Source organism: Halichoerus grypus, chromosome 5 (assembly GCF_964656455.1).
Source record: "Halichoerus grypus chromosome 5, mHalGry1.hap1.1, whole genome shotgun sequence".
Classification (NCBI taxonomy): Eukaryota; Metazoa; Chordata; class Mammalia; order Carnivora; family Phocidae; genus Halichoerus; species Halichoerus grypus.
The window spans coordinates 186010978-186025339 of NC_135716.1; the positions used below are offsets into that span (position 1 = coordinate 186010978).

Below are 14362 nucleotides of genomic sequence, written 5' to 3' on the forward strand. Positions count from 1 at the left end.
CCTGGCCCTCTGCCACCACCCGTTCAGACAGGAGGAAGGGCTGCTGAGGTCGGGAGGTGGGCGGAGGGGACTAGGGAGCCATAGCTCAGAATGTAGACTTTGGGTTTTATGTAACTAGAGGCCAGTGGAGGAGTTAAATCACAAAGGGACACTGTCACCTGCCCTGAGTTTTTAAATGACCCCTGAGAGGACTGAATGGGGCAGGGGCGGTGGGGGGGATGGGTAAGGTGGGAGGAAGCTGGAAGGCCAGCTAGGAGGCCGCGGCGGTCATCCAGGCCAGGCCAGGGGAGTACAGGGGAGGTGCTGAGACAGTCATCTGGATCCACCCCGACCAGAGAGCCTCTGACAAGGGGGGCGGGGGCAGGTTTCCACGCTGGACGTGGTAGGTTCCGGTGCTTGCTTCGCCTGCCAAGGAATGGCACTGGGGGGGTGCTGGATGAACCAGCTGGGCCGAGACTCCCCCTGGCCAGCCACCCCCAGCAGGGTGCACATGACAAATCTCATCAGGAAAGGTCCTTTGTCTCCCTAAGTCCCACTGTTCACCATGCTCCAGCGGCTGGATGGAGACCATCTCCTCCCTGGAAACCCAGCAGACATGAGCACTGAGCCCGACCCCTCCAGGCCGGGCTCTCTCCTGGGGAGTTCCCAATCCCACCCTCAGCTCCCGCACCCCGGGCCCGTCCTCAGAGCCCTGACCGTCCTTGCCACAGGCCTGAGGTCACCAGGGAGGCTGCAGGAGCATTTCCAGCACTCCCCACCCCCTCCCAGGGAAGCCTGCAGACCCCTGACCGCCCTGCTGGCCGGGGGAAACCGACAGCGACACAGACAGAGCGGCCGAGGACACAGGGCTCAGAGCCAATGAAGAAACCTAGTTTAATGCTCACTGCCACTCTGGGACGGGGCAGAGTTTGGTGCACCAGTCCAGAAGTTCCAGAGAGATTCTTCACACCCAACTCCCAGCATGCCCGAGGCAGCAGATGCCTCCAGGATCCGCAGAGGCCCCGGGGGCTCACCCTGTGCACGCCTCCTCATCACTCTGTGGAGCAGCAAAAGCGCCGTCAGGCTGGCCACCCTTCCCGGAGTCAAGGGCAGCTGGTCCCACCCACCAGCGGTCTGCAGCCCAAGTGCTGGACACTCCCCCCCATTTGGGCACAGGCCAGCGACCAGGACCTCACTGATGGTGGCTATGGTCACCTCAGACGAGCCTTGGCCCCCCTGAGGCTAAGAGGACAGGTGGCTCGTCTGCCCTGCAGCCCTGGGTAGCCTACTGCTGTCTGGGGAAGGCCCTGCTGTGCCCACCCATCTAGCCAGCCTGTCCCCGGTTCTCCACTGCTCTCAGCCTGTTACCCCTCTGCGGACTGGGGTGACAGGGACATCCTGGGCTGCCATGAGTGCAAAATTACCTGAAGCCTGCAAGGTCCAACCTAACACCTGATCACACCCAGCACTCAACCCAGGGAAGCTGGGTGTGCATAGGGGGCTGTTCTTGGCAGGCGGTGCTCCCCCAGGCCCAAGCTCACCTGGGGCGACTCACCGGCACAGCCCTCCGCAGAGATGCCCGGGGCCTGCAGGATGCTCTCCTGGGGAACATAGTCGCCTGGGGACTTCTGGACGAAGTGTAGCAACGCCCTGTCACCACCTACAGCAGTGGGGAGGCGGTCAGGGTACCCCTACAGGCTGGGAGGATGGAGGCAGCCCTGGTTGTCCACGACCCCACCTGGTTACCCTGACCAGTGGGCTGTTTTGGCCACACCCCACCCAGCTAAGCCAACACTCAAGAACTGGGCCACCCCATGGAGAAGACTTGACAAGACCAACAAACCAGAGGAAGGGAGGAAGAGAGGGTCAGGGCATGCGGCCAAGTTTAGCAAGACCTTCCCACCCCATGAGACCAGGCACTGACCTCTGATGCCCCTTTCCCAGCCCACCTTTGGTAACCACCAGCAGCCCTCCACTCTGCAGCAAGTCCCCAGACAGGTTCCCCTGGATGCCAACAGCTTTGGCCTGGAGGGAGGGAAGCCGGTCCAGGTCAGCCCTAGAGGGAAGCCCCACCTCCCCAAGTCCCACCCAGCCTTGGCCGTCACAAACCTTGAGGGCCACGTCGCGCACAGGCTTCCCCAGGGCGGCGGGCACAATGCTCAAGCTGTTGTACCTGCGAAGACACAGCTGCCTTGTCCAGGCCCTGGCTCCCCTCTGAAGCCCTGGCCCCAGTGCCTGTCCCCAGACTCTGCAAGATGCACAGACCAATTCACACAAGCAAGCTTCACATCTCACCAGGGACTCAGGGGCCATGGGGCAGCCAGCCAGCAGCCAGCCCAGCCAGAGCTGTGGGGCACCCTGGGGCCCCGCAGAAGACCTGGGGAGTGTGGACTGGCCCCCAGGCCGGGTGAGCGGGGGGATCTGGCTCAGCGGGCACCACTGATCAGGCCCCGCAGCAAGTATACATATGACCCAGGCACTGGAGGGGCTGTGATGACCCCTAGGCACTAGGCTCCGGGCCCCCTCTGCAGGCTGCTGGGGGTCGATCTTGGGTGAGAAGCCCAACCTACAATTGTAACAGCCCCCAAGAGACAGCTCTGCAGAAGGACGGGCTGAGCAGCAGATGCCACCGAGGCAAGTGTCCAGGAAGAGGCCAGCAGGGAGAGGGGAGGACGCGGTGCCCCCACACTCACCTTCTGAAGCCCAGCTCCCTGTAGAACTGCTTGCTTTCATCCAGGTAGAGCTCTGGAAAACAAAGGCCACAGGTGTGTACTCAGGCCCATCTACCACCTGGCCCAGCCCCCTGCATCCAGCCCCCTGTCTACCCTTGCTTGCCCACGCAGGACAGGGAGGAGCAGAGCAGAGCTGAGTGTCCCCACTGTTAGAGGAGGGTGGAGGCCCAGAGGGGACAGGGACAGGGAGGAGCAGGACTCGCCTGGACTCTGCCACTCGGCCCAGGGCTCTGTGAGTGCCAGGGAGAGGAGAGGAGTCTAGCAGGGTGGGAATGTGGGGGCAAGCCACAGCCTTGTCCTAGCTACTCCTTCAGGCTCCTGGGAAGGTGGGGAGCTGGCAGCTACCCAGTAAAGACCATGGTGGTGATTGGAGACCAGCATCACCACTGGGCCCTGCCACTGTGCACAGTGGGAGGGACATCATGGCTGGGGATGCAGGTAAGGGCAACAGGTGGAGGACCCAGGAAAGATGACTGGAGATCCTGGAGCGAGAAGGGTCAGGGCTGGGCAAGGAGGGGATGACCAATACCCGGAGCTTGGGGGAGGATCTCAAGGTAGCTGGTGGGGCTACAAGTGGGAGGAGAGGAGGAGAGCACAGGGACCTCCTGCGAAGTAGCCCCCGTCCAGGAACTCCTGCAGGCCCACGGCCTCGGGCCCCACGCCCACCAGGCGCACGCCATGCTGGTCCAGTAGCCCCCTGAGGCTGCTGAGGTCCCGGGCGATCCAGCGACACACCGAGCAGCCGAAGCGCCGCAGGCCGGCCACCACGCACGCCTGCTCCCGCCACAGACTCCGCAGCTCCACGGCCTGCGTGGGGTGGGCGAGGGGTGCCGCTGGACCACCGCCCACACACGTCCGCGCCCCCCAGCTCCACGACCCTGTCAGGACCCCCGAGGCCGGCCTGGGATGCCATTGCCAGGGCGCACGGGCAGGTGCCAGGAGCCCACCCACCGTCCTGCGCTCGTCCGGCCTCACCTCCCCGGTCACCGCATGCTTCAGGACACACGCGCCCACGCGGGCAAGGTCGACCGTGCTCCTGTCTTCCTGCAGTCCCGCTCCGGGCTGTTGGTCCTGCTCGGGGTTACGGGCCCCACCTCTGCCCGCCTAGGCCACGCCCCCAGCCCGCGTCTCCTCCCCGGCCCCGCCCCCAGGTCCAGTAACCCCTGCCGGCTCCGCCCCGGATCGTGGCCCCGCCCCGGATGGTTCCCCCGCCCGCAACGCCCCTACCACAGCCCCAACAGCGCCCTGTCACTTGTTTTGCATATGCATAAGCCGGTCGGCCAATGGCGTCACTGTCCGGGCTGCGGGAGAAGCCGAGCGGAGGGGCAGCAGGCACGTAGTGCGCCTGCGCACAGAGCTGGTTCGCCTGGGCGCGGGCCCTGAAGGGGTCGAAGGTGCGGAGAAAAGCCCGCAGGGTCCTGGGTCCGGGGTTCACGGCCCAGCGGTTTGCCCGGCAGGGTTAAGGCGAGCGGGGTAAACGCCCATGTCGCGGCTCTGCGGCCCCGGCGGCGGCCCTACAGGCACAGGAGCACCGGGCTTAGCCTTTACCCTTGCTTTTATTTCAGCTTTAAAATCCATGCGAATGCATCGTTTTCTCAATTACATGGGCGCTTTGGCTTTAATCATAAAATACTGGCAATTTCTTACGAGAGAAATAGCCTCTTTTAACCCCCAATCTTTGGGCAACATGGAGCCCAAAGAAATAACAGTTTGCTACGGGCCCTGCGACGGACGTTGTCTCGTTTATTGCTGAGGACAGCCCTGTCACACCTGTGATCATCCGGTTTTACCGATGAGGGATCGAGACACGGGGGCGAAAAATGAAGCCAAGACTTCACCCAGAAAACAGTCACCCACATGGACATCCGCCCCGATCTGTGGGCCCCTGCATTCAGCGAGCAGAGACCTCCAGGGCCTGGACCAGGCTGGAGACCCAAGGGGGCGGATGCGTGCCCGGGGATTGGGAGAGGGAGCTCCTGCCTGACACTGCACAGTATATCACAGGACCCCCCGTACAGAAGAGAAGACAGGCCCAAGAAAGGTTCTGGGAGACTGAAGGAGCTGGGGTGGCTGGAGCGGCAGGCCCCGCACAGGGGTCAGACGGCACACATGGCCCCGGTATGGAAGGCAGGAAGAGCAGAAGGAGGAAGGAGGCCACACAGCCCACCAGGGAAGGAGGAATCCGGGACCACCCGCAGCTCCAGGACCCAGGAGTGCAGCCCCCAGAGGCCAGGGCTGGTTCTGTGAGGAGGGGGCTAGGCCCCCACGAGGGAGGCAGCCTATCTCCGGGACACCCCCAGAAGGAGGAGCACGAGGTCAAGGACTCCTCTCCTGCATCCTTAGCATCTCCCTCCAGTGCTCCTGGTGCTGGAGCCTAAAGCAAGCTGCAGGCAAAGGAGGAAACCCGTCGGCCGCCCCAGGCCCAGCCCCGCAGAGCCGCGAGGTGGCTGGGCAGCTGGGGGACAATGACAAAGCAGCGGGCCCACTGGTGCCCTCGGTGACTTACTTTACAAAGGCAACTGAGGCCTGGGAGTGGGCCTGGGGCTTTGACTGGGTGATGAGAGGAGAGAGCAGCCCCCGCCCCTGGGGCTCCCCTGCACCCACCCCCCGGAGCCCCAGCCTCTCCGAGTGGGTGGGCATCAGCACGCCCATTGCAGAGGTGGGGTCTCACCCACAGGCCGAGTCCCAGGTCAGAGTCCCACAGGACTGCGTCCCCCTGCACGCCTCGCTCCGGGACGCTGCTCATTGTTCAGGAGGACCGGAGGTGCTCACGAGGCCTCTTCCCTCCCAGCTGGCATGGGGTCGGCCTCGGCTGGCTGGGCAGGAGCCCAGCCTCAGGCACGCCCCCTGGCCTCTTTGAGCAAGGAGGGGCGGGTCCAGACCATCTGCGAGGGTCGCCCTACTCAGCTAGTTCAACCCAGTGCCCCCAGGACGGGCGTCTTGACTATCCTGCAGACCCCCTGCGCCCCAGCCTCGCTGGGCCCGGACCATGCAGCAGAGAGAAGGTTCCCAGGAAGGGTCCTGGCAGGACCTGCAGGCGACATTAGCCAGCGGCCACGCACGGGACACGAAGCTGCCCCATAAGTGCTGCTCGGATGGATGAGCGAGTGGGGAATCGGGCACATCTCCTCAGGCCGGGGCGCGTCCCTTACAGAGTCAGACTTGGTAACGGGGCCACACACCCACGTTGGACTTCATCTGTTCAATGATTTGTCAAATGACATCCAGTGACCATGTAGAAATGAGAAAGGCAGAGGGCAGCCGTCCTCTTGTGTTCCTGGTGACAATGAGGGGAAACCATGGTGACCATCCTGGGTGGGGGCTCCCTCTGACAGGCCCTCAGGTGTGGGGGCATGGCCCGTGCTCACGGGGGTCTCGTGGGGGCTCCCAAGCCCCTGGGTCCGGCCTGACCCCTCTCCTGCCCCGGAGGCTGGGCTGGTCATCCTGGGGACGGTAGTCAGAGCGCTTCTGAGCGCTGGGCAGCCCCCACTCCAGCCCTGTGATTCACTCCTGCCTGCTTCCTTCCCTGGCACCCAGGCTGTCCTCCTCGGTGTCCCCCGGAAGTGGGATTAGGTAGTGACCCCAGGGCCAGTGGTGCCAAAGTCAGGACAAGGAAGGGACTCAAGGTTAATCTGGGCTGGGTGACCAGGGATCAGCTCACTGAAGGGGGTGGTTCCTGGGTCCGGTGAGGGCTGGACCTCGGGGTCTGATGGGAACGTGCCCGGGGCCCTTGGAGCTGGACACGCACATCAGGGTCGGGATGGGTCTGCTGGGAGGGAAGTCAGAGGGTGCCATGCCCATCACATGAGCCCCGGGGCTGAAATGTGACGTGGGGGCCATGGGGCTCCGGGGGAGACGCCCCAGGACACTTCCCACTTGAGGCGCCAGCAGCGCTGTGCTGTCTCTCACCAGCCCCCAGCCTGCGCCAGGGCACCAGGCATGCAGGGGCCCCCCAGCCCTAAGCTGCCCACAGGGCCACCAGCTCTGCACACAGCGGTGGTGTTGGGAAGCCCGGGTTGGGGGGCCCCTTCTGGATGGGGAGATTAGGGCTTGGGTCTGAGCACAGTTCGCACCCCAGAGACCCTGGGCCAGACCCTGCTGCTTTCTGAGCCCGTTGTCCCATCTGTGAAATGGGAGCGAGAATTAACCGGCCCAGCCCCCTCCCAGGGACAGGTGGGGTGTGGACCCAATGGGTGGGGCTCAGGGAAGGCAAAGTGTCACCCCCTCCCTCACTCCCACCATGGGTGGCGGGGGGGACTGAGGGTGCTCCCCTCCCCAGCCTCCAGCGGTCTGGGGAGAGACCCCTCTGCAGAGCTGTGCTCAGGAATGTGTAGGTGGAAACCAGCCCTCCCCAGTCCCAGACAGAGGGCACTGCGTGGGGGATGGGGTTCCTTTGGGGGGACGGTCACCCTGCTTCAGCCGACGCTGTGACAGGGAGCAGGAAACCAGGAGGGCTCCTTGTGGCCTTGGTGCTGGAGGGAAGCCGCTGGGTGGCTCCCCGGGCGTCCGAGCGGCAGGGGAAATGCAGGTGCACGATTCTGGGGGGGCACCCGGCTCTAGGGGAAAGTCGGGGGGTGCTGCTGAGGGACAGGGGAGAGGCCAGGAGAGCTTGCTCAGCCAGAACTTAGCGGGGCAGGCGGCAGGAGCCCAGGCTGTCTGTGTGGTCCCGCCTCCCGCCTTTGCATACCCCTCCCCTCCCCTTGACGAGCACTTCTGCTTTGCTGGGCGGCTCCTGCCTCCCGCGCAGCGGGCCCCGCACCCCTCTCCCGCCCGTCACTGTGGGGTCCTGTGGGGTCCTGGCCCCTGGCAGCCTGGCTCCCACAACGGCAGATATTGGGAGACGGAACTGAGGCCAAGTTCCCATCGGAATAGCCTCCCCCATTGGGCCACAGACAGTTTCTCTTTCCCTTTCCTTTTAGAGAAGGCAGGTTCTGGGTTGAGTGTGAGCTCGACCTGCTGACGGGGGTCCTGGGACAGCGGCTGGGGAATGAGGGGTCCTGAAGAGGGACATGGAGCCTCTTCGAGGCTGGGAGCCGCCCCCCGGAGCCTGACACCCAAGGCTGATGCCCTGAGCCAGGTGAGTCCCCCGAGCCTGTGTGTGTCTGCGTGTCCCCAGTCCTGGCCCCTGGGTGTGCTCCTGCCCTCTCTGCGGACCCTGCCCTGGGCCATATCCACTTCCTGTCTCACATGGGCTTTTGTCCCCCAGCACTGTCCCTCTGGGCTGACGCAGCCCCTGGCACCCAGTCCCCTGATCCCACAGCATGGGGGAGCAAATTGACAGGAGGTCATACCCACCAGCAGCTGAACTGTTCCTCCAGGGGCCAGGAGCCACTTTTGACTCCAAGCCCCCCTCACCCCCAGCCCTCTGAGCCTCAGCTTCCTCACCTGTAGGACAGGCTTGTGGGTACCTACCATGGGCTGGGCAACACTGGACGGACCATGAATGAAGCATGATATGAATGACTGTCACATTGGGAAGTAATTTCTAAATTGGAGTTGTGTTTGCCCAACAAATTAAAATTTGCTTTTTAATTTGTCATCAAAAATTATACTTGAGGGGCGCCTGGGTGGCTCAGTCGTTAAGTGTGCCTTCGGCTCAGGTCATGATCTCAGGGTCCTGGGATTGAGCCCCACATCGGGCTCCCTGTTCAGCAGGGAGTCTGCTTCTCCCCGTCCGCCCCTCCTCCCTGCTAATGGGCGCCCTCTCTCTCTCTCTCTCTTTCTCTCTCTCTCTCAACTAAAACCAAAAAAAAAAAAAAGTATACTTTGGCAGGATGATTTGAGAGTATGTAAATATCCTGTTTCTCTTGAAACTTTCTGGGAAATGGGGAGAAGCGAGGATAGCGTGTATGGATGAGGATGTTTGGAGGAGATGCTTTGAGGCTGTGTAAACATTCCATTCTTGATTGTTCTTTACTGAACAGTGGCGTTCGACTGGAAGCAAGAGAATTCTCCTTGCATTCATTCATTCATGCATCCATCACGCATTGACATCATGCATTCATTCATTCATGCATCCATCATGAATTGAAATCATGCATTCATTCATGCGTCCATCGTGCATTGATATCATGGAGGGCTTTATGGTTCCAATTTTACCCACTTAGTTTTGTTTTGTTTTGTTTTGTTTTTTAAGATTTTATTTTATTTATTTGACAGAGAGAGACACAGCGAGAGAGGGAACACAAGCAGGGGGAGTGGGAGAGGGAGAAGCAGGCTTCCCGCTGAGCAGGGAGCCCGATGCGGGGCTCGATCCCAGGAACCTGGGATCATGACCTGAGCTGAAGGCAGATGCTTAACGACTGAGCCACCCAGGCGCCCCTACCCACTTAGTTTTAATCTATTGCTCTTATATATTCAGGTCTCCAAGTTGTCCCAAATTTTTCCAGCCGGAGACCCTTTATGCTGGCTTATGGATTTTTTTGACATATTCCTATCAATCCATAAGCCTTCCCTTAATTTCTGACCCAAAAGGATGTTCCAAGCTATCTGGTTCTTACCTAGCCCCAGCCCCAAGAAACCCAAATTATTTTTACAGAGAATGGATTTATTTTTTATTTTTATTTTTTAATATGGATTATTTGCTTATTACCACATTTTGAGACTGCTTTATGTGTTCTGGATACAAATCTTTATTAGATACAGACTTCCAAATATTTTCTCCAAGTCTGTGGCTTATCTGTTTATTCACTTAATATCTTTTTTTTTTTTAAAGATTTTATTCATTTTTTATTTATTTATTTGACACAGAGAGAGAGACAGCTAGAGAGGGAACACAAGCAGGGGGAGTGGGAGAGGGAGAAGCAGGCTCCCGGCTGAGCAGGGAGCCCGATGTGGGCCTCGATCCCAGGACCCTGGGATCATGACCTGAGCCAAAGGCAGACACTTAACGACTGAGCCACCCAGGCGCCCCTATTCACTTAACATCTTTCAAAGAAGAGAAATTTTTAACTTTAATGCAATAAAACTGGTCAGTTTTTTCTTGTATGGATTGTGCTTTTGATGCCTCATCTGAGAAATCTTTACCTGACTCAAGCTCACGAAGATTTTCTCCTATGTTTTCTTCATCTAGCTTTGTAGTTTTAGGTTTGTTTTTTGTTTGTTTGTTTTTAATTTTATTTTATTATGTTATGTTAATCACCATACATTACATCATTAGTTTTTGATGTAGTGTTCCATGGTTCATTGTTTGCATATTACACCCAGTGCTCCATTCAATACATGCTCTCTTTAATACCCATCACCAGGCTAACCCATCCCCCCACTGCCCCCCTAGAACCCTCAGTTTGTTTCTCAGAGTCTCATTGTTCATCTCCCCCTCCAATTTCCCCCCCTTCATTTTTCCCTTCCTCCTATCTTCTTTTTTTTTTAGAATGGATTTTTTAAATTTTATTTTATTTTATTTAAATTCAATTAATTAAAATATAGGATTATTAGTTTCAGAGGTAGAGGTCAGTGATTCATCAGTTGCACACAACACCCAGTACTCATCACATCACGTGCCCTCCTTAATGCCCATCACCCAGTTGCCCCATTCCCCCACCCATTCTCCCCTCCAGCAACCCTCAGTTTGTTTCCTAGAGTTCAGCATCTCTTACGGTTTGCCTCCCTCTCTATTTTCATCTTATTTTTCCTTCCCTTCTATGTTTATCTGTTTTGTTTCTTAAATCTCACGTATGATTGAAATCATATGGTATTTGTCTTTTTCTGACCAACTAATTTTGCTTAGCATAATACCCTCTAGTTCCATGCACGTGGTTGCAAATGGCAAGATTTCATTTTTTGGTGGCTGAGTAATATTCCATTGTATATACATACAGCACATCTTCTTTATCCATTCATCTGTCGGTGGACATCTGGGCTCTTTCCACAGTTTGGCTATTGTGGACATTGCTGCTATAAACATCGGGGTGCACGTACCCCTTCGGATCCCTACATTTGTATCTTTGGGGTAAATACCCAGTAGTGCAATTGCTGGGTCGTAAGGTAGCTCTATTTTCAACTTTTTGAGGAACCTCCATACTGTTTTCCAGAGTGGTTGCACCAGCTTGCATTCCCACCAACAGTGTAGGAGGGTTCCCCTTTCTCCGCATCCCTGCCAACATCTGTGGTTTCCTGACTTGTTAATTTTAGCCATTCTGACTGGTGTGAGGTGGTATCTCATTGAGGTTTTGATTTGGATTTCCCTGATGCCGAGCAATGTTGCACACTTTTTCATGTGTCTGTTGGCCATTTGGATGTCTTCTTTGGAAAAATGTCTGTTCATGTCTTCTGCCCGTTTCTTGACTGGATTATTTGTTTTTTGGGTGTTGAGTTTGATAAGTTGTTTATAGATCTTGGATACTAGCCCCTTATCTGATAAGACATTTGCAAATATCTTCTCCCATTCTGTCAGTTGTCTTTTGGTTTTGTTGACTGTTTCTTTTGCTGTGCAAAAGCTTTTTATCTTGGTGAAGTCCCAATAGTTCATTTTTGCCCTTGCTTCCCTTGCCTTTGGTGATGTTTCTAGCAAGAAGTTGCTGCGGCCGAGGTCGAAGAGGTTGCTGCCTGTGTTCTCCTCTAGGATTTTGATGGATTGCTGTCTCGCATTTAGGTCTTCATCCATTTTGAGTTTATTCTTGTGTATGGTGTAATAAAGTGGTCTGGTTTCATTCTTCTGCACGTGGCTGTCCAGTTTTCCCAACACCATTTGTTGAAGAGACTGTCTTTTCTCCATTGGATATTCTTTCCGGCTTTGTCAAACACTAGCTGACCATAGAGTTGAGGGTCCATTTCTGGGCTCTCTATTCTGTTCCATTGATCTATGTGTCTGTTTTTGTACCAGTATGGTACAAAATGAATGAATACAGCTTTGTAATATAGATTGACGTCCAGAATTGTGATGCCACCAACTTTGCTTTTCTTTTTCAACATTCCTTTGGCTATTCGGGGTCTTTTCTGGTTCCATAAAAATTTTAGGATTATTTGTTCCATCTCTGTGAAAAAAGTTGATGGTATTTTGATAGGGATTGCATTGAATGTGTAGATTGCTCTAGGTAGCATAGAGATTTTAGCAATGTTTGTTCTTTGTATCCATGAGCATAGAATGTTTTTCCATTTCTTTGTGTCTTCCTCAATTTCTTTCATAAGTTTTCTGTAGTTTTTAGAGTATAGATCCTTTACCTCTTTGGTTAGATTTATTCCTAGGTATCGTATGGTTTTGGGTGCAATTGTAAATGGGATCAACTCCTTAATTTCTCTTTCTTCTGTCTCATTGTTGGTGTATAGAAATGCAACTGATTTCTGTGCATTGATTTTATATCCTGCCACTTTGCTGAATCCTGTATGAGTTCTAGTAATTTGGGGGTGGAATCTTTGGGTTTTCCACATAGAGTGTCTTGTCATCTGCGAAGAGTGAGAGTTTGACTTCTTCTTTGCCAATCTGGATGCCTTTTATTTATTTTTGTTGTCTGATTGCTGAGGCTAGGACTTCCAGTGCTATGTTGAACAACAGTGGTAAGAGTGGACATTCCTGCCATGTTCCTGACCTTAGGGGAAAAGTTCTCAGTTTTTCCACATTTAGGATGATATTCACTGTGGGCTTTTCATATATGGCTTTTATGATATTGAGGCATATTCCCTCTATCCCTACACTGTGGAGTTTTTTTTTAAATTTTTTATTGTTATGTTAATCCCCATACATTACATCATTAGTTTTAGATATAGTGTTCCATGATTCATTGTTTGTGCATAACACCCAGTGCTCCATGCAGAACGTGCCCTCCTCAGTACCCATCACCAGGCTAACCCATCCTCCCACCCCCCTCCCCTCTAGAACCCTCAGTTTGTTTTTCAGAGTCCATCGTCTCTCATGGTTCTTCTCCCCCTCTGATTTCCCCCCCTTCATTCTTCCCCTCCTGCTACATTCTTCTTCTTCTTTTTTTCTTTCTTAACATATATTGCATTATTTGTTTCAGAGGTACAGATCTGAGATTCAACAGTCTTGCACAATTCACAGCGCTTACCAGAGCACATACCCTCCCCAACGTCCATCACCCAGTCACCCCATCCCTCCCACCCCACCCCCCTACACTGTGGAGTTTTAATCAAGAAAGGATGTTGTATTTTGTCAAATGCTTTTTCTACATCCATTGAGAGGATTATATGGTTCTTGTCCTTTCTTTTATTAATGTGATGTATCACACTGATTGATTTAAGGATGTTGAACCACCCTTACAGCCCAGGAATAAATCCCACTTGGTCGTGGTGAATAATCCTTTTAATGTACTGTTGGATCCTATTGGCTAGTATCTTGGTGAGAATTTTTGCATCCATGTTCATCAGGGATATTGGTCTGTAATTCTCCTTTTTGATGGGGTCTTTGTCTGGTTTGGACATCAAGGTAATGCTGGCCTCATAGAATGAGTTTGGATGTTTTCCTTCCATTTCTATTTTTTGAAACAGCTTCAGAAGAATAGGTATGAATTCTTCTTTAAATGTTTGGTAGAATTCCCCTGGGAAGCCATCCAGCCCTGGACTCTTGTTTGTTGGGAGATTTTTGATTACTTCTTCAATTTCCTTGCTGGTTATAGGTCTGTTCAAGTTTACTATTTCTTCTTATTTCAGTTTTGGTAATTTATGTTTCTATGAATGCATCCATTTCTTCCAGATTGCCTAATTTGTTGGCATATAGTTGCTCATAATATATTCTTATAATTGTGTGTATTTCTTTGGTATTAGTTGTGATCTCTCCTCTTTCATTCATGATTTCATTTGGGTCCTTTCTCTTTTCTTTTTGATAAGTCTGGCTAGAGGTTTATCAGTCTTATTAATTCTTTCAAAGAACCAGCTCCTCATTTCGTTGATCTGTTCTGTTCTTTTGTTTCTATTTCATTGATTTCTTCTCTAATCTTTATTAATTCCCTTCTCCTGCTGGATTTAAGCTTTATCTGCTGTTCCTTCTCCAGCTCCTTTAGGTGTAGGGTTAGGCTGTGTATTTGAGACTTTTCTTGTTTCTTGAGAAAGGCTTGTATTGCTATATACTTTCCTCTTGGGACTGCCTTTGCTGCATCCCAAAGGTTTTGAAAAGCTGTGTTTTCATTTTCATTTATTTCCATAAAATTTTTTAATTCTTCTTTAATTTCCTGGTTGACCCATTCATTCTTTAGTAGGATGCTCTTTAGCCTCCATGTATTTGAGTTCTTTCCAAATTTCCTCTTGTGATTGAGTTCCAGTTTCAAAGCACTGTGGTCCAAAAATATGCAGGGAATGATCCTAGTCTTTTGGTACCAGTAGAGATCTGATTTGTGACCCAGTATGTGATCTGTTCTGGAGAATGTTCCAATTGCACTCGAGAAGAATGTGTAGTCTGTTGCTTTAGGATGAAATGTCTGAATATATCTGTGAAGTCCATCTGGGCCAGTGTGTTATTCAAAGCCCTTGTTTCCTTGTTGATCTTCTGCTTAGATGATCTGTCTGTTGCTGTGAGTGGGGTGTTAAAGTCCCCTACTATTATTGTATTATTATCAATGTGTTTATTTAATTTTGTTATTAATTGGCTTATATAATTGGCTGCTCACATGTTAGGGGCATAGATATTTACAATTGTTAGATCTTCTTGTTGGATAGACCCTTTAAGTATGATATAATGTCCTTCCTCATCTCTTATTATA

General features: G+C 53.6%; 1 protein-coding gene across 1 annotated transcript; it reads right to left on the reverse strand.

Annotated features, from left to right (window-relative positions):
* Positions 1-849: 849 nt before the first annotated feature.
* Positions 850-4491, reverse strand: PRXL2B (peroxiredoxin like 2B). The gene is made up of 10 exons (XM_036089601.2): positions 4482-4491; positions 4162-4225; positions 3964-4090; positions 3687-3815; positions 3314-3518; positions 2673-2724; positions 2089-2152; positions 1929-2004; positions 1521-1639; positions 850-1036 (listed from the first exon to the last, which is right to left on the reverse strand). The coding sequence occupies exons 1-10, from the start codon at positions 4489-4491 to the stop codon at positions 1010-1012; spliced, it is 873 nt and encodes a 290-aa protein (XP_035945494.1). The 3' UTR covers positions 850-1009.
* Positions 4492-14362: the final 9871 nt, after the last annotated feature.